Below are 20,127 nucleotides of genomic sequence, written 5' to 3'. Positions count from 1 at the left end.
CATTCAGAGATAAAGTATATAAATCAAATATGTAGGTGAATGTATAAAGACATATTTATATACATTCTTTTTTCAATTTTTTGTATAAACGAAGCATTTTATACACGTTCTTCTATACCCTGCTTTTCTTCCTTTAAAATCTATCCTGAAGATCTTCCTATATCAATATGTAAATTTTAATGACTGAGGCTTTATAATGCTTTCATAACCATACACTCTCCTAACCTGTACCCCCATGTCCTCAAGGTGTAGAAAAATGTGTAAAACAGAAAAACTTAAATCCTTAAATTGTAGCTCAGAGGGGAAAACAACTGAATCTGAAATGCAGGGAGGAAGAATTTGGTAATACCTCTGTCAGAGCAAATAAAATTGCTGGACAGAACTGCTAACACTTCAGCAAGATGAAAAGACATGGCAACAACACAAAAGGAATACAAGAAAACAAGGAAACAAAAGGAAACTGCCCATTGCATCCAGGGGGAAAGTCAAAGATTAAGGCAACTGGAAGATATTATGGAAAACAAAGACAAACCAACATAAGGATAATTGTTATCCCCAATGTCGGGGACGTAACATGGAACAGAAACCTGAAATGAAAAAACTAAATCTGCACTGAAAGAACACACAGTTGTTCCACATAACAACTGATAGTGAATGACTAAAACTGAGAAATTGCTTGGTTACAAAAAAAATACTTCAGAGATCCAGACCAAAAAAATTACCTACAAAGTAGTAAAAACTCAGCCTGAGTTTAGACTTCTCCACAGCAACATCCAAAGTAAGAAGGCAATGAAGCAACACTACAAAGGTCTGAGGCAAAGAGAGTATGTTCGAGGATATCATACCCACCCAAGAGGTCATTTCAGTATTACAATAAGGCAAAAAGTGGACATCACCAAATGTGAAAGAACTTCACATACAATTTTTATGTGACCTTGAGAAACACAAGCTGTCAGAAACTCAGCCAAATGAAATAAATCAAAATAAAGAACTCAGGAATGGAGAAGTCATAATAAAAATGCCCATGGTGGGCACTAAATCCATTCAAATATAATATTAAGACCAAACAATTATGGTAATTATGGTCATAGACTATATTATAAATGCTATGAACAATAAATTAGTAACAATTTAAAAATAGGAGAGAGGGAAGAGATACTAATTTCCTTAATAGAATTAAGAGGTATTGCCTAAATATCCTTAATAGAGTTAAGAGATGTTATGTAAAATGAAAATATAGGTAAACACAATTGGAATCCAGAATTTTCATAACTTTTTTCTTAGACAGATATTTTAGTAAATAGTGTTGCCCAGCATGGCAATCCCGGCGCTTTGGGAAGCTGATGTGAGACAATCACTTGAGTCCAGATGTTTGAGACCAGCCTGGATAACATAGTGAGACTCCACATCTACAAAAACTTTTTTTAAAAAATAGCCGGGTGTGGTGGCGTGTGTCAGTAATCCCAGCTACTCAGGTTGAGGTGGGAGGAACGCTTGAACTCAGGAGTTTGAGGCTGCATTGAGCTATGATGGCACCAACTGCACTCCAGCCTGGATGACAGAGCGAGACCCTGCCTCAAAACAACAAATACACACACACACACACACACACACACACACACACACAGAGTAAAAAAAAGTTTTATAATTTATTTTTGATGAACAACGTTTTTAATAAAAAATGTCTTTTTCATGATAGTATAAGCTATGTCTGTCTACCTACTGTTTCTTTCTCATATTAATATATATGTGAAGAGAATGCTCTCTGGAATGACATTTAACTAGTACTAATGAAGATTAGCTCTACTGATAGAATTTAGAATAATTTTAAACTCCACTTTGTACTTTTCCACATTGCCTAAACTTTTAAAGAACACAAATTAAATTTTCAAAATTAAAAAAAATCATTATTCTTAACAATAAATTAAACTTTTGGCACTAGCAAAAAGATAATTCTAAAAGTGAACCACTTCTAATCTTAAACAGGAATTTTCTTACTTTCTGCTAGAGTACAAGCTAATCTCAGGGTAACAGAAAATATTTCTCACCAAAATAGAGGATGGGATATAAAACAGGAGCCGGAGCAGATTCAAACACCATGGGACTCAGGGGAAAAGGATGGCTAGTGTTTTCAGAGGACTGACAGAGGGCAATTCTCTTTTCTTTTTTCCCAGCACATAGAAAACTGGCCATGTCTCTTGGGGTTGCAGCTCCCGACCACCCCCAGAAAGCAATATTCAATACATTTCACATAACATTTAGGTTACTGGGTTCTGACAAAAGAAATTTGTCTTAGACTGAAGCCAATAGCAAAACTATGGTATTTATAAGTTCTGTGGATTTACCTGAAGTTGGCATTTCTGAAATATGTACAAAACTTTAAAAGGGCATTATACTTCCTTTGTGCTAAAAGGATAGTGTTACTACATATATTCATGCTTAATTGTAATGAAACAGAAATGAATATTAAAGGAGAAACATAAGAAATCAAGTATATTGATACTTCATGTGTCATCATTGGTAAGAAGTGTGGGGCTAGACTGAAATCTTTTCCATTTAAGTGACAAAACTAAGTACAGAGTGCTTCTTGAACTAGGGCATGCATACCCAAAAGATGTTAATAGTGGTGCCCAATCCAGTGACATCCTACTAGTGGTCAACTTACTCAAACTCAGCTATATGAACTCAACCAAAACAAAATGAATGGAAAAATAACTTAGTGTGGACAACTGCACTCAGCATTTTACGATGTGAATATGTGCACCAGAATGAATGGTGGTCTTAGCTCCCTGGCCTCTCAGCATGATGATTGTGATGTTACTGTTCTTTACACTACCTTTGGATAATGTAGTTTCAATACAACATAGTTCCTTAATGAGAGCCAATTATATCATATGGCATTCAAATGAAGGAAGAATGAACACTTTCAACTGGAGAATAAAGCAGCTGTGCTAGACTTACTAGGAGCCGATACTAAGTTGCACTGTGATGTATGAGTAATTTAAATTTAAGGAATTTTTTCATAGGAATTTTACCCCTACATAAGCAATTCTACTTCAGAAGATATACCCATTGGATATATATCATTATATCTTCATGGAATATTGATTTTCCCTGAAAACTTTGGGGAAATCCATTTTTACATTAAATAGATAAAAGGGGACCCAAAGGTGTTTCATTTATGGCACGCTACCTTGCCTTTACTCTCAAAACCTTCTGGGGTGAAACTATATTCCCCATTGGTATTTAGAAAACTTGGGAAGAAAAGCTGAAAGAGCACTATAATACATAATAAAAAACACATATGGGGCCGGGCTCAGTGGTTCACACCTGTAATCCCAGCACTTTGGGAGGCCGAGGCAGGCAGATCACTTGAGGTCAGGAGTTTCAGACAAGCCTGGCCAACATGGTGAAACCCCGTTTCCACTAAAAATACAAAAATTAGCTGGGCATGGTGGTGTGTGCCTATAGTCCAAGTTACTCAGGAGGCTGGGGCACAAGAATCACCTGAACCCAGGAGGACAAGGTTGCAGTGAGCCGAGATCGCGCTACTGCACTCCAGCCAGGGTGACAGAGCGAGACTCGGTCTCAAAGAAAAACAAAATTAAAAAAAGTATGGTAGAAGTTAGGCTCAGGGAAAATAATGGTAGAAACAATAACTTAAAATCATGAGAGAAATTAATACCTAAACTAATGCAGAGAGGGCCTGTGCACTTGTTCAAGGTGGACCACAAACTTGGTTCTGAACTCCTTTACAACCAATACAATGAGAGAAAATAATCCAGTTGTACAATTCATAGTGCCCATGAAAGAAATAAAACCTGGGCTGGAGGCGGTGGCTCACGCCTGTAATCCCAACACTTCAGGAGGATCACTTGAGTTCAGGAGTTCGAGACCAGCCTGGGCAACATGGCGAGACCTTGTCTCTACTTAAAAAAAAAAAAAAAGACAGGCATAATGGTGCATACCTGTAATCCCAGCTACTCAGGAGGCTGAGATGGGAGGATCACTGAGCCGAGTCTGAGGCTACAGTGAGCCATGATTATGCCACTGCACTCCAGCCTGGGGGACAGAGACCCTGTCAAAGAAAAGAAAGGAAAAAAATCCCGGTGCTTGTTTTTTTTGAGCCGTGTTCCTATATATTAATGAATTTGCTGTACTGTCTTCTAGTTCACTAGATGTTCTGTATTCATTTTCTCTTCTATTTCCTCCATTTCAGATGGCCAACTGTCCATATACCCACACTAGCATCTTACTCATCCACTTATTGAGGTTCTTACAGTTAAAAAATAATAAATTGGTTTCAAGAGAGGGCCCAGAGACCTCTTAAGGGAATGACTTTTTTTGAAAGCTTTCTCAAACATTCAGAGTCTCCTCACTTGCTTATTTACTTTTGAGGTCTCCACTCTGAAAGTCTAACCTCAGAATAAGAGCAAAATATAGACATGAAATAAATGACACTTATTTCCTTTCTGAAGATAACTTAAAAGGGTGTCACATTTTGAAAAAGATGAAAATGTGAAGGTAACAGACATCATTCTCCGAGAGGACACAGTGAGTCAATTATAAGTCAATCAAATCTCTGTATTACAGTTAGCATTCCAATAGTAAATTCCCATCCTATTATTTTTATTGTTTATAGAATACCAGGTGTTTTAGACCAGATTAATTGCAGCCTCGAAATATGAATGGTTCATATGTATTTCACCAGCAAGACCACATCATAGACAGTTTTTAATTTTTTTTTAATTAGTCAAACTGTCAGGGCCAAACAAAACTGAACTTTTAAAAAACAGTTGAACTATTATATATATCATCAATTTTTGCTAACTTATACTAATAATCCTTAAGTACCTTGAATGCTGGATTAAAAAAAAACACTTTACTAGTATTTCTATTACTGTTTCAACATACTCAATACAAAATTGATATTGTATAATTCAATACAAAATTAGTATTTCAAATACTGTTTCAATATAGTTTTGAAATTGTTTTTATGCAAAGCTTTTCAAAAAGCTAAACCCAGCGGGGCACAATGGCTCATGTCTGTAATCCCAGCACTTTGGGAGGCTGAGATGGGTGGATCACCTGAGGTTAGGAGTTTGAGACCAGCCTGGCCAACATGATGAAACCCCATCTCTGCTAAAAATACAAAAATTAGCCAGGTGTGGAGGTATGCACCTGTAATCCCAGCTACTCAGGAGGCTGAGGCAGGAGAATCGCTTGAGCCCGAGAGGCAGATGTTGCAGTGAGCCAAGATTGCGCCACTGCACTCCAGCCTGGGCGACAAAGTGAGACTCTGTTGGAAAAAAAAAAAAAAAGCTAAACCCAATCCAATAGCCACTTTGTTGAAATAACACAAGATCTAATAAACAACAAGGTTGAGAGAGTAAGTCATAAGTCATTCTCTCTTGACTCTACTAAACCAGCGATCACAAGATTTCACTTAAGCAAACCAAGAAATATACTCCTATTGGTAATGCTCCTTCTTCAGAGTTCTAACATACTGTGTGGGCAGGGAAAGAAGACTGGAGATAATATTTAACTGTACTAGAAGGTTGTGAAAAAAAGGTATCCATGGGAAAGATTCTCTATGTAAGAGAGCAAGGAACTGCTGGGGTTATTTAAATATGGTGCTTTTTTACTAAGAAAATGTTGGGCTGGGCGCGGTGGCTCAAGCCTGTAATCCCAGCACTTTGGGAGGCCGAGACGGGCGGATCACGAGGTCAGGAGATCGAGACCATCCTGGCTAACACGGTGAAACCCCGTCTCTACTAAAAAATACAAAAAACTAGCCGGGCGGGGTGGCGGGCGCCTGTAGTCCCAACTACTCGGGAGGCTGAGGCAGGAGAATGGCGTGAACCCGGGAGGCGGAGCTTGCAGTGAGCTGAGATCCGGCCACTGCACTCCAGCCTGGGCGGCAGAGCGAGACTCCGTCTCAAAAAAAAAAAAAAAAAGAAAATGTTGGCTGTCAGAGTTGGAAAGGATCCAAGCGATCAAGTTCAATTCAACACGTGATAGATGTGAGGTTGGGAGAAGGTAAAGTGACTTGCCAAGCTTACATAGATAGTTCAATACAACAAATGGGTATTTACGTTTAACATTTGGTGGTCACTCCCTAAGAAGGTAAATTAATGGTCTTTATATGAATAGGACAAAATCAAATATTTGCAACAAATGTAAAATGCTTGCAACCAATATGACAACAGATTAACATTTAAAGTATACAAAGAGTACAAATTGTTTTTATCTTAAAAAACATCAAGATGCTAATAGGCAAATGAGCAAAGGACATAGACACTACCCATAAAAATGGCCAGAATAAACAAACATATGGAATTACATTCAACTCCGCAATTAGGAATAAAGCAAATCAAAGAAACTATTACATTTTACTATGAGTAACTTAGTAAATATTGAAAAAGAATCATAATACCCAAATGCTGGTATTATGCTGAAACAACCATACTCACATTTTGCAAATGGGCACAATCCTTTGGGAATTGAAACTGGTAACATTATTTAAGAGTTAAAAGAATATTCATATGTTTTGAATTAGTCATTACACATAAAGATGGATGCTAAAGGCATAAACCAAAGACTAAAACATCTATCTATCAACAGAGATGCTAAGGCCATAAGCCAAAGACTAAAGAATGTATATATCGACACAGACATTGGTTGAAAAATTACTTCTAATATTTTAAAAATGAGAACAAACTGTTCTTCACCAAGAGAGACATGATGATACACCTCATTATTAGGTATTTTGCAGTAATTTAGAAGTATTAGTGAATACAAGATGAGCCAAACCATTCTGTCATACCAGAAAGCAGAAAATTATTAAAGATCACTGGGGTCCTTTCAAAAAAGACTCAGAAGAGAATCTGAAGATGCTCCAACTGGCCAAGAATGGGCTAATGTGAGCATCAGAAAGAATCGTTAAAATGGATGGAATCACATCAAATATGTTAAAATCTATGAGATTATGACGACAAAATAATAAAATGAAAACCTTCACTGTCCCTTTGACCCACTCTGATTCTTGTTGTTTGGGGGGAGGGTGTGTGTATGTGTCAGTATTAGTGCCTGCCTGAGTTGGGAATATTACATTCCAGGTTCTGTATGAACAGAGGGCTCTATAAAGCAACAGGACACCAGCCCTCTGTTTTAAATTACAGACCAATGTAAAACGAATTTAAACTGGATTTTCCCGCCTCAAAATGGAAACAGCTATTTTCTTTTAGAGTTAATGAAGTATTGGTAGCTGAAACCAATTTGACAACCAACGGATGAGAGATATTGCTGTCTGATTTCAAACTAAACCCTGAACTTTTTTTTTGAAAAAACAATAAAACACATTTTACATGCAAAAAGAAACCCTACACACTTTCAGCGGTCTTCTTTAGAGGATTCTGGGAAACCAACACATTATCCCGAAAACTGGTAAATCAAGGGAAAGAATCAAAGTAAAAAAAAAAAAAAAAAAATATTACTATATCACAAGAAATGAGGACAAACTGTTACCTCTGGGGAAGGGCACTGGATGGCTAGGGCACTGGGGCGGGAGAGAGACTCACTTTCCACTGCATACCTTTTTATAGCTTTTGCATTTTATACCAAGTGAATGAATTGCTTATTGAAAAAATAAACTCATTTAAAGTGTCACTATAAAGGATCACGTAACAAAATGGAAAAACAATTATATTAAAGGAAAAAAACTGTCAGAATCCAAATGATAGCCACTCGAATTATAACAATGTAGACGCTGGATATGCATACAGACCAGGTCTAAAAGGAAACACAGAAAAATAAAAATTATTGACCAGAATTGCAGAATATAGGGACATTTTTTCTTTTTATTAAAAAGAATTCCATTGCTATATTTATAATTTATTTGTCTAATAAGTAATGTTAAAGTGGTATTTAAATAGAAAAATACCGTCTTTTTCCCTTTCTGTCATCCATACTTTTAGGAAAGCTTGGCTTTTTCAATCTTGAGTCCATAATCAAGGCACCAAGAACTGTTTAGGGGTAACAACTCTGGGTGTAGGCAAAAGATCCAAGAAAGATAAAAGAAAGGGCCTCTTGAGGGCTGTTCACACAGATGTTAAAAGTACAAATGACTTTGCCCAGCTCTGCTTTCCCATCCCTGTACTAATACGGGGGTGGTGGCAGTGGTGGCGTTCCCCGAGTAGGAGGCCTACAGAACATGGGAAGAGCCTGTCGACAGCACATAAAAGACACACACTGAAAACACTGCTTGCAGGAGGAGTGAAGCTTGTCAAAGTACTGCAGAGGCTGGGAAAGTGAAGAGAAGAGAAAGAGCAATTATAGCCCGCACCTAACAATTCCTCAGCTAAATTTAACTGGAGAGGTGGAATATATCTGCAGCTTGAAAGCGATAGGCAAATGAATTTTCAGGTACAAGAAGACCCAACCCACACAGAACATTAAATGGTCATTGTAAAAAAAGATATTTTTTCATATCAATCATCTCCAATTATTCTGATATTTCCATTGTCATGCCCCAAAATAAATAAATGGCCTCAAGAAGGAATAAGGAAATCCTAGGCTCAGAGCAAAAGCTTTTATTTCTTGTTAGAAGCTAAATCAAAATAAATAAGAATTTATCAATGTCAGGTTTTTTTCAGAAATGCTACTTTAAAAATTTCCACCTATAAATAATGGAAATCAAATGTAAACTTTTATTTACTTTTTGAAGGTTTAAATTGAATTATTTATCTAAAGTTTTCCAAATTTTTATGTCAAGAGATATCTCAGCCGATATACTAATTCATACTAAACTATATTCACAAATAATTCCAAATACAATTTCTAAATTTCAAATGCCATTTTTTTTTATGCACAGAAATGTATTTCAAGATGGTAACACAGGTAGGAGGAATGCTTGAGCTCAGGAGTTTGAGACCAGCCTGGGGAACATGGCAAACCCTGTCTCTACAAAAAATACAAAAATTAGCAGCGTGTGGTGGTGCATGCTTGTGGTCCCAGCTACTTGGGAGGCTTCTGTGGGAGGATTGCTTGAGCCCAGGAGGTCAAAGCTGTAGTAAGCAAGACGCCGCCTCAAAAAAAAAAAAAAAAAAAAAGATGGTAACAATATAATTATTTCTGGGTAATAGGATCAAGGGCGTTTTTTATCTTCTTCTTTAGTACTTTGGTACTAGTTGATTTTCTTTTTTTTTTTTTTAAACAACGTGTATGTGTTACTTTATATTAGAAAGAAAGTCTTTTGGCCAGGCACAGTGGCTCACGCCTGTAATCCCAGCACTTTGGGAGGCCAAGGCCGGCGGATCACTTGAGGTCAGGAGTTCAAGACTGGCCTGGCCAACATGGTGAAACCCCATATCTACTAAAAATACAAAAATTAGCTGTGCATGGTGGCACATGCCTGTAATCCCAGCTACTCAGGAGGCTGAGGTAGGAGAATTGCTTGAACCCAGGAGGTAGAGGTTGCAGTGAGCCAAGATCATGCCACTGCACTCCGGCACGGGCAACAGAGCAAGACTCAGTCTCAATAAAAATAAATAAATAAATAAATAGAAATAAAGTCTTTTTACTTTTAACAAAAAGAGCACAACTTGATTTAATAGCCACCATATTGCCAATTCCACTAAAAATAAAAATGGGTACAATTTCCACTGAAACAACATACAACAATCATTTTCATACACAACTAATTTATAATCATTTTACCAAAAATATATATAATAAAAATATCTTTTTTTTTTTTTTTTTTTTTTGAGACGGTCTCCCTTTGTCGCTCATCCTGGAGTGCAGTGGTACGATCTTAGCTCACTGCAACCTCCACTTCCCGAGTTCAAGTGATTCTCCTGCCTCAGTCTCCCAAGTAGTTGGGATTACAGGTGCACACCACCATGCCCAGCTAACTTTTGTATTTTAGTAGAGACGGGGTTTCACCATGTTGCCCAGGCTGGTCTCAAACTCCTGACCTCAAGCAATCTGCATGCCTCAGCCTCCCAAAGTGCTGGGATTACAGGCATGAACCACCGTGTCTGGCTCAGATATAATTAAAAAATCTAAATGGAAACAGCTTTTGGAAGAGTTTATTTATTCAATACACCTTATTACTAATAAGGACTTCGATGGGAGGAAAACATGATCACGTACAAGGTCATTACTGAGATTTATGACCACATATATTACCTAGGGGTAAACTACTCTGTGTTTTTGCTTCTGGATTCCAACACTAAAGATATAGAGCCGATTCATTACTTACACTGAGTACTGTACTATCACTATGTGCTACTGCCAAGTGGATGGACTCATGGATTGCTCTATCGGCTCAGAACTTGAGCAACCATCCAAACCCTTGTGGCAGACAATACCAGTTGCTTACCCACTATACAATGTCCCTTTCTGCCTCACTAACAGAACACTGATCTCATTTGGGTTAGCAATGTACCCTGCTAAAACACTAGCTTTCTTGGGATGCCTTGCAACTTGAGGAAGCCACCTAGCACAGTTCTGACCAAGGAAACATAAACCAAGTTTCTGCAAAGCCTTGCACTTTCTGCTTGGAATGTAAACATGACATCATATTATCTCATCATAGACATCTTATAACTATGAGACTACAAGTACAAAGACAGACGTCCCACACTAAGGATAGTAGAGCAGAAAGATAGACTTCTTGTTATATAGGGAAATTAAATCCCTATTTGATTAAAGCCACAGTAGTCAGAATTCTGGTATGCATAACCAAATGCAATCCTACTTATCCTTTTATTGTTGAGAAAATGAACTTAATATCTGAAGAGAATCTCGGTGGACTTAAGAAGTCAAACTATCACAGAGTGCAGGACAAGGCAACACTTTTAAAAGAAGCTATTTCAAGTACACTTTCCAGTCATGGAAACTAATGACATCAATAAGAAAAAATATGGTGGAAATTTGGTGTAATAATTTTTTTCTGGTAAAAAATCTTCCGAATCATCTATAAAACAGAGTTCATAAAAAAATTCACTAGTATATTATGTCCAAAAATTTTAAAAATCTGCTTTCTCTTACAATTTTGACATGTGGTATTCATGAACATCTTTTAAAAACATCTTTCTAGAGCCAAGAATGTGGCAACTCAATGCCAGGTCAAGATCTACCAGATATAAATGCAGTATTTAATGAACGTACTTAACTATTATAAATAGTTGATTGCCCTTTAATAAATAATTTTCCTTTAAAAGTGTTGGAATTGTGATTACCGCCTTCCTCCACACAGATTATTTTAAGGAAAAATTTCCCACCCATAAGCATTATACTCTAACCAACTAAGCAAATCAGTCCCAGATCTAAGATAAAATGTTATGTGAATAAACTCTAAAGAGCTAGGAAATATGTATTTCCCTTGATTCTTCACAGTAGATAAAGTACTGTGAAGAATTACTTTGCTTTGAATTCCAAGCAAGTTTCATAAATATTTATGGACTGAAAGTGTGACTGAACCTGAAGAACACTAAACACAGCTCACAGGTCCCAGAGCACGTTCCTGTCAAGTTTAGGAGGAAGCCCTTTCCAAGTGGGAGTTCTGGAAGGGAAAGGGATATTCCTTATCATGTATCAACAAGAAGCTAAGAGCCCTCGCATGCTGTACCACTACAAGTGGAGTCTGCACTGAGAGTCATCAGCCCACTTGGCTCCTACCATGGACAACCTACTAGGATGACCAGAGCCTGTATGAGGCGGGATATGTTAGACCAAGCATTACGTCAGATTACACAGAAATAAAGGGAGAAACAAACTGGCCTATATTGCTGTTCAAATGACAATAACAATACTAAAAGTTGACATCTATTAAGAGCATTCTATGCATCAGGCCCAGATCTACATCCTTTACTTATATTAATTAATTTACTTCTCACACACTTCTGTGAGATAGGTGCCAGTTTCCTCAATGCATACATGTGGGAACTGAGGTCCAGAGAAGGCAACTCACTTACTAAAGCACACAGTAAGCAAGTGGAAGAACCAGAATCAAAGCCAGGCAGTCTGGCTTCAGAACCATGCTCTTAACTACTAAGCAGTACCACCTTCAACCTAGGAAGAAAAAAATCAGGAAAAACAAGCCTGTGGTGGGTGGTGCTAACATACGTCCATGAACTCTTTGATAGTCCTCCCTTCACAAGGCAGAGCCTAATTCTTCTCCGCTAGGGCGTGATGTGGGCTTAGTAACTTGCTTCTAACAAATAGAAAACAAGCTGAAGTAATGGTATGTGACTTAAGAGACTGGATCATAAAAGGCACTGCAGCTTCCTCCTTGCCCTCTCTTAGGTCTCTTCTCTTCCTTGAGGAAAACCAGCTGCTATGTCACGAGGGACACTCTAGCACGTTGTGAGGAGCCAGGATCCCCTGTCAACAGCCATCCCCCAGTTCTAGTCCACTCTGCAGATGACTACAGTCCTAGCCAACACTTTGACTGCAACTGCATGAGAGACGGGGCCAGAACTACTCAACTAAACCCTTCCCAAATTCCTGACCCACAGAAACTGAGAGATTGGAAACATTTTGTTTTAAGCAACTAAGTTGTAAGATATGTTTTAATGTAACAATAGAAAACTACTACTACTACCACTCTCCAAAAATAGATTACTACAGGCAGAACCTTTTATCAGAGCCAGACTTCCTTTTTTTTCTTTTTGAGATGGGGTCTCGCTGTGTCACTTAGGCTAAAGTAAAATGGTACAGTCACAGCTCACTGCAGCCTCCACTTCCTGGACTCAAGCAATCCTCCTGACTCAGCCTCTCTGAGCAGCTGGAACCACAGGTGTGGGTCACCACACCTGGCTAAATTCTTTGATTTTCTGCATATATAGGGCCTCACTATGTTGCCCAGGCTGGTCTTGAACTCCTGGGCTCAAGTGATCCTCCAGCTTTGGCCTCCCAAAGTGCTGGGGTTACAGGCATGAGCTACCATGCCCAGCCCAAAATTTTCAATATCAAATCATATTTAGATAAGCTATAAATTGTGTAACTACTTAATGATCTCGTATGTTTGTTCACTCTCTGGAAGCAATACCATTTTGACCATTGCAGAAGGGTGGAACAACATATCCTTTATGTTCCTTCAAAAGCATTATGAATAGAACTAATTAATATCTGAAATTCTACCCTACTTACTTTATTAAAATTAAACAAGGAGTATATTAAGGTTAAAAGATTATTCCTACCTTAAATTGTCACATACTCGTTTTATTAAGTCAATAAAAAAACAATATATTCCACCTCCAAAAATCTATAAGAACAAGCTGTCTATTCAAGGTGCTAATCTGCCATTATTTATAGACCTTGACTCCTTTCTGAGCAGCCGTCATTAACAGAACAATTTAGGAGTTCAAAATACTCTTTACTGAACTCAACTGCCTCCTGAAGTTATTAGTCATACTTCTCAAGGCTACAGTGTGATAAGTGATAAAGATGAACCGCATCTCAAGAAGGCTGTGAAGAAAAGCCACCGTGAAAAGCACCAAGATCAGGACTGGGAGCGGTGGCTCATGTCTGTAATCCCAGTACTTTGGGAAGTCAAGGCAGGCACATTTCTTGAGCTCAGGAGTTCGAGACCAGTCTGGGCAACATAACGAAACCCTGTCTCTACTAAAAATACAAACATTAGCTGGGCGTGGTGGCATGCACTGGTGGTCACATCTGCTCGGGAGGCTGAGGTGGGAAGATTGCTTGAACCTGGGAAGTTGAGGCTGCAGTGAGCTGTGATCACACCACTGCACTCCAACCTGGGTGACAGAGCAAGACCCTGTCTCCAAAAACAACAACAACAGCAACAAAAACACCACAAAGATCAGCTGCTGCTTGCACACTGACATACCTCTAAAGCCCTCCTTCCTGATCATTCAGGTATCTTTGATCAGGTTTGAGGATTTCTGGGGGTCTCCCCCAAAATTATAACTGTAGTCTTCAAGGTGCCCCAGAGTTGTCATTTGGGAATCCAGGTATGCTCAGAGGACGAATACTGGCCTACCTCTTGGTGTAGAAGGGAAAGAGAAAACAGTAAGTTGGATTTTAGTTTAGAAGTATTTAAGGCTGTAATCCCAACACTTTGGGAGGCTGACGCAGGAGAATTAATTGAGGCCAAGAGTTCCAGACCAGCCTGGGCAACATAGTGAGACCCTATTTCTACAAAAAAAAAAAGTATTTGATACATTGCTTACCCCATTCTCCCATGCCCCAGGCTTTACAAATGGCCAGACTCAAGCTGTCCCATCCAAACTCAAATCCCCTAAAGGAAAAAGAACAGGAACAAGATCAAGATTGGTATCTGGGCAGTGAGGACTCAGGAGAGTGTGAACAGGGAATGAGAAGGAACCACTAGAGAAGCAAGAGGAAAAAGAGAAATGGAGAAAATGAGCAACAATGAAGTGGCTAGAAAAATACAGAGAAAGAAAAGGCAAGAGGGAAGAGAAAAGGGGGAGATTTAAAGTAGGGGATGAAGGCAAAAGAGGTTTTGTTTTTTGTTTTAAAGAATAGAAACACAAAGTGGCAGAGAAATGATATTCCCTGAAAGGAAAAGAGATAGACAGAGAAGCAGAGGGCAAATGGTGAAGAAGACAAAGGCTGACGCCCTAGGTTCCTGATTAGGAACGAGGTGGAAACTGGTAGTGCAACTAGCAGATCCAGAGTACAGAGAAGAGCAGGTCAGGGAACAATGATGAGGTGGCTTTTGCACATGCTGAGTCTGCGGTGTCTGCAGAGGAACCATGTGGAGATGTCCAGGTGGGCAGTTGGGACAGAGATGCAGGAGAAGGATGTGGCCCAGAAGTGGCATGTGGGAGCCACTGAAGCCGTGGGAAGGTACAGTGGGACCACACAGGGAGACTGCAGAGGGGAAGAGAAAGGTTATGGGCCAGAGCCCATGGAGCACCATTTGCGGGATGCAGGGAGAAAGAAGAATCCGTGAGGGAATCTCAGGACAAATGCAGGTGCCTAAGGCGCACGATGAGAGCTGGGAGAGAGACTGGTGGGGTGGCAGAGTGAACAGCCTGACTCACCTTGAGTGGCAGCAAGGGTGGCACTGTCTTCAAGGAGAGTCAGGTTTTCAGTAAGGTAAGAAACTGTGGATGTTCGTACTCTGGGAGGACAGAGGTGACCTTGTTTATAATGGAAAAGGGTTCCAGAAAGCCCTATGGCCTTCCTTCTGTGTTCGTATACCTCTTTGAACTTACCCTTTGGGCGAAACATTTGTCACACTGTCCCTCTGTGCTTCATGTTTACCTCCTGGGCTTAAGGGCAGGCATGGGTTGGACTGAGTTTTGTATCCTCAGTGCTTTGTCAGTGCCACACCTGCCACCCAGCAGAAACCCGATAAATAATAAATATAGGTCCGGCACGGTGGCTCACACTTGTAATCCCAGCACTTTGGGAGGCCAAGGTGGGTGGATCACTGGAAGTCAGGAGTTCGAGACCAGCCTGGCCAACATGGTGAATTCCCATCTCTACTAGAAAAAAATACAAAAATTAGCCAGGCTTGGGGGCGGGTGCCTATAATCCCAGCAACTCAGGAGGCTGAAGCAGGAGAATCCCTTGAACCTGAGAGGCAGAAGTTACAGTAAGCCAAGATCGTGCCATTGCACTCTAGCCTGGGCGACAGAGTGAGACTCTGTCTCAAAAAAAGAAAAAAAAAGAAAAATTAATAATAAATACTTGTGGGTTTTCTGGAGGGACACTGGGAAGTCTATATTAGTAAAAGTTCTGAAATATGTAACTTTTGATCTATTTCCGGAAATTTATCCAGAGATTAATCACAGCTGTATAAACATTAAGCTACAAGTATAGTTATAATCTGCACACTCTAAAACCACCAATATATTTAACAAATAGAGCACTGGTTAAAAATCACAATATATCTACATAGCTGAATATGTGAAATCCTCTGAAAATCTATACAGATCAACAGTAACAAATACAAGCATACAAACCCCACATCTTCAGCACAATTAATTGACACAGACTACACAGACTCAATACACCTATAAGTAAAAACAATAAACAGCAAATTCTAAGCACAGCTATCTCCTGAGGTCCCACTGCAAATCTTTGTGGAAAGTGAGGAGAATTTGGGAAAATGGCATGGAAGAGAGAAGAACAGAGCAGAAGGCCTAAATCTGAGCCAAAATCATCCCTGAAAGAGACAGTCTACCTTAATTATAAAAACACTGAAAAACATCTTATTTGGAGCACTAACCACAGGGAAGAGACAGAGTCTGTGGGATGCTATGGCATTCTGAAAAAGGCATTGCTTCTCAGGAAGAAATGAGTAAAAAAGAAGGGAGAGGAGGTGCCCTCTAGTGACTGGATGGGGAAGGAGAAAGAGGCAGGAGGAAATTCAGATTCCTGTAACACAAAGGCGAGGTAAAACAATCAGGGGCATGTAATTCCTCCCCCACTGACCTCTTCAAGCAAAAAGCCATCCACTAAAGACACTATACTTCACTGCATTTAAGGATTACAGAGTTTGCAAACTAGGGATCTTATAAACCAACCCAAACTTCCAATCCTGTCTACAAAAGGAACAGATGCAAGTAGTTTACAACTACACAAAACCATTTTCAGGAGATAATAGAAAAAGAAGATCAAACATTTCGGCTAATGGAAATGCCCTCCAAAAAAACAATCACAAAGTAAACTTTAACACAATAACCCAAACTGAATTAAATATCCTTAAATAGGCATTTGGGCTATGAAAAACTATATGTTTAATCAATTCAAAAACTGAAAATAGAAGTGGACTAAAAGTGGGCAGAACTGAAAGAAAAACTGATTGAATTCAGTAAAAAAAAGAAAAAGATAAAATTATATATGAAATGAAGACTAAATATCAAAGTGTCCAAAGGAGAACAGATTCAAATAAAAATGTAATAAAGAAAATTGAATAATAAAAGCAAAATAACCATGAGAATGAAAATATGATAAACAAAGAGGGATCAGTGATAAAGTAGTTGAAAGGGAAGGAGGCAAAGAAGATCCAACACACATGTTTGAAATCCCTAAATTAAAAGAGAAACAAAATAATGAAACAGAACTAAAATTTAAAACTAAAGTCTAATAACACTTTCAGAAACAAAAGAAAGCCCAAATCTACATACTGAAAGGGCCTACTGGGTACCTGGGAAAATCACCCTGTAAAGCTCAATTGAGGCATATCCTAGTAAAACTATTAGACTTTAAAAAGTATGTGTATTTACAGAGAGAGACAGAGGAAGACTTGGAGTTTTATGATAAAAAGACCACATATCTCAAAAGAGTTTTATGATAAAAAGACCACATAATCAAGACAACTAGGTTCTCCACCAGACTCCCCAAGGGAAACATAAAAACAAGGTGAGAATGGAGCAGCATTTTCAAGAAATTTAAGGGAAGAAAAAGTCAACTAAGGATTTTGTATCTAGCAAATCAGTCCTTTAAATATCAAGGCTACAGAAAATGTCTTAAACATGGATGGACTCAGAGAATACTATGCTCACAGCCCTTCTTGGGAATCTTCTTTTGGGGAGAGACATTCTGCCATGGGCCCTGGGCATTCCTGCTAATTCCTACTACGTATGCCAAAAAGGCAAGATCCTGACTGCTCTTTTCCCAGGTCATTTCGTAGGCTTGTGTTTTCAAGGAGCAACCTGGAGTTATGGATAAGGTAGCATTGATTCCCAAAGAGCGTTTGTTTACTATAAAAACACTAGATTCCGGCCGGGCGCGGTGGCTCACGCCTGTAATCCCAGCACTTTGGGAGGCCGAGGCGGGCGGATCACAAGGTCAGGAGATCGAGACCACGGTGAAACCCCGTCTCTACTAAAAATACAAAAAATTAGCCGGGCGCGGTTGTGGGCGCCTGTAGTCCCAGCTACTCGGGAGGCTGAGGCAGGAGAATGGCGTGAACCCGGGAGGCGGAGCTTGCAGTGAGCCGAGATCGCGCCACTGCACTCCAGCCTGGGCTGGGCGACAGAGCGAGACTCCGTCTCAAAAAAAAAAAAAAAACCAAAAAAAAAACACTAGATTCCTCAAGTGTTCTAACACAAACCACTGCATATCTAGATATTCATCTAGACACACATGTGTTATCCCCATGGGATTTGTGGGACATAGAGAACTGATGCAAATGAAGAGGGTGTTCTGGCTATTGTTTCTGCCATGAGTAATACGGCAATATATTTGAATCCGGCCCAAGAGTCTCATGTTTTCTGTCAGGATCCATGAAACGCTAACAAGCAAACTTACTAGCTTGTGAGTAAGGTAACATCTCCAATATGTCACAGTCCTTGACACTACTAGAGAATGAGCTTTCATCCAACTAAAAAGTGATGAGAAACTTGGGCAAAAGGACACACAGTGAACAGTTAATATATTTAAATGTGGTCTTAAGACTAAAACGAAGGTTGGGATAGGGCAGAATAATAATATATAAATGTTATATGTTCTGACAAGCTAAAAATAACATAAGTTTAAAAATGGGAGAAGGGAAAGAGGAAAGTAGAATAAGCTCACTGTTGTATTGGCAATAGGTGGGAGTTAAAAGACAACCTTTAAAAACTGACAAGCTTGAGAGTAAAAAATTAAATAAGAAAACAGAGGACTAAGGGCATTTAAAAAGATATAAAGACGTTTCAGTAGCTGGACATGGTGGTACACATCTGTAGTTCCAGATGCTTGAGAGGCTGAGGCAGGAGAATCGCTTGAGCCCAGGAGTCCAAGGCTAAAGTGTGCTATGATCACTTCTGTGAATAGCCACTGCACTCCAGCCTGGGCAACACAGCGAGACCCGATCCCTTGGAAAAAAAAAAAAGAAAACACATCAGGTAGGCAAATACAGCAAACATAACAGAGTATGTAGCAATTATAACATAAAAGTAACAGAGTAAGATAAACATATCTGTCATATCAAAAACTATGAATGGGCTTACCTCACCTATTATATGAAAGATTTTCAAACTGGCTCACAAAACAAAACCCAACTCTATGCTAATATTAAAATGATTTAGGGACACAAAATAAAAGAATGTACAATGGCATATCAGGCAAATAGAAACCAAAAGAAAATAGGGGGTCATGATTTTGATTCAGATAAAGTAAGATTTAAGACAAAAAAGCATTAAATCTGACAAAGACTTTTCTAAATGCCAAAGCCACAACTGACAATGAAGAAATAACAGTTATAAATATCTATGCATCAAATAACATAGCAACAACTTTTGCTAAAGCAAATGCTATAGAAGATGCAAGGAAAATTAGAAACATATTAATAATTAGAGATGCTGACAACATTATCATTCTAAGTGCAAGACAGGTCAAGCAGACAAAAAATAAGTAAGGATATAGAAGAACTTAAAAAAAAAAAAAAGACATTGAATTTTATACCCTGATAGTAAAAATGAAGTACAAATTGTATATGCCTTCAAAATTGGTTGGGGAGAAAATTGAGCTGGGAACAATTCTATCTTATTGAGTAAAGAATACAAAGAATGTCATACTGGAAGTCCTAGCCAGTGCAGTTAGACAAGAAAAAGAAATAAAAGGTAACTAAATTGAAAAGGGGCCGGGCGCGGTAGCTCAAGCCTGTAATCCCAGCACTTTGGGAGGCCGAGACGGGCGGATCACGAGGTCCGGAGATCGAGACCATCCTGGTGAACACGGTGAAACCCCGTCTCTACTAAAAAAATACAAAAAACTAGCCGGGCGCGGTGGCAGGCTCCTGTAGTCCCAGCTACTCGGGAGGCTGAGGCAGGAAAATGGTGTAAACCCAGGAGGCGGAGCTTGCAGTGAGCTGAGATCCGGCCACTGCACTCCAGCCCCGGCGACAGAGCGAGACTCCGTCTCGAAAAACAAACAAAAAAACAAAAAAAAAAAAGAAAAGGAAGAAATAAAACTGTCTTTGTTCAAAGATGACATGATTATCTATATGGAAGATCTCAAAGAATCTACAAACATACACACACAAAATCCTAGAACTAATAAGCAAGTATAGCAAGGTCACAGGAGATAAGGTCGATATATGAAAGTCAATTGCCTTTTTCTATACTAGCAATGAACCACTAAAATTTCAAAGTTAAAAAAATACCATTTATACTAACACCAAATGAAAACACATAT

General features: G+C 39.0%; 1 protein-coding gene across 4 annotated transcripts in view; it reads right to left on the bottom strand.

Moving 5' to 3' along the window:
• The window catches only part of LOC105470267 (3-hydroxyacyl-CoA dehydratase 2), a 96,557-nt gene that overhangs the window by 46,091 nt on the left and 30,339 nt on the right, over positions 1-20,127 (bottom strand). Inside the window, exon 1 of one of the 4 annotated variants that reach the window (XM_024789273.2) lies at positions 14,202-14,276. The exons of the other annotated variants lie outside the window; for them this stretch is intronic. Coding sequence (XP_024645041.1) covers positions 14,202-14,214 — 13 coding nt within the window. The 5' untranslated portion in view covers positions 14,215-14,276. Of the gene's footprint in view, positions 1-14,201; positions 14,277-20,127 lie in introns of those variants that run through there. 4 annotated transcript variants of the gene reach the window in all.

Source organism: Macaca nemestrina, chromosome 2 (assembly GCF_043159975.1).
Source record: "Macaca nemestrina isolate mMacNem1 chromosome 2, mMacNem.hap1, whole genome shotgun sequence".
Lineage (NCBI taxonomy): Eukaryota > Metazoa > Chordata > Mammalia > Primates > Cercopithecidae > Macaca > Macaca nemestrina.
Note: the sequence above shows the minus strand (reverse complement) of the source record. Positions and strands in the feature narration are given on the sequence as shown.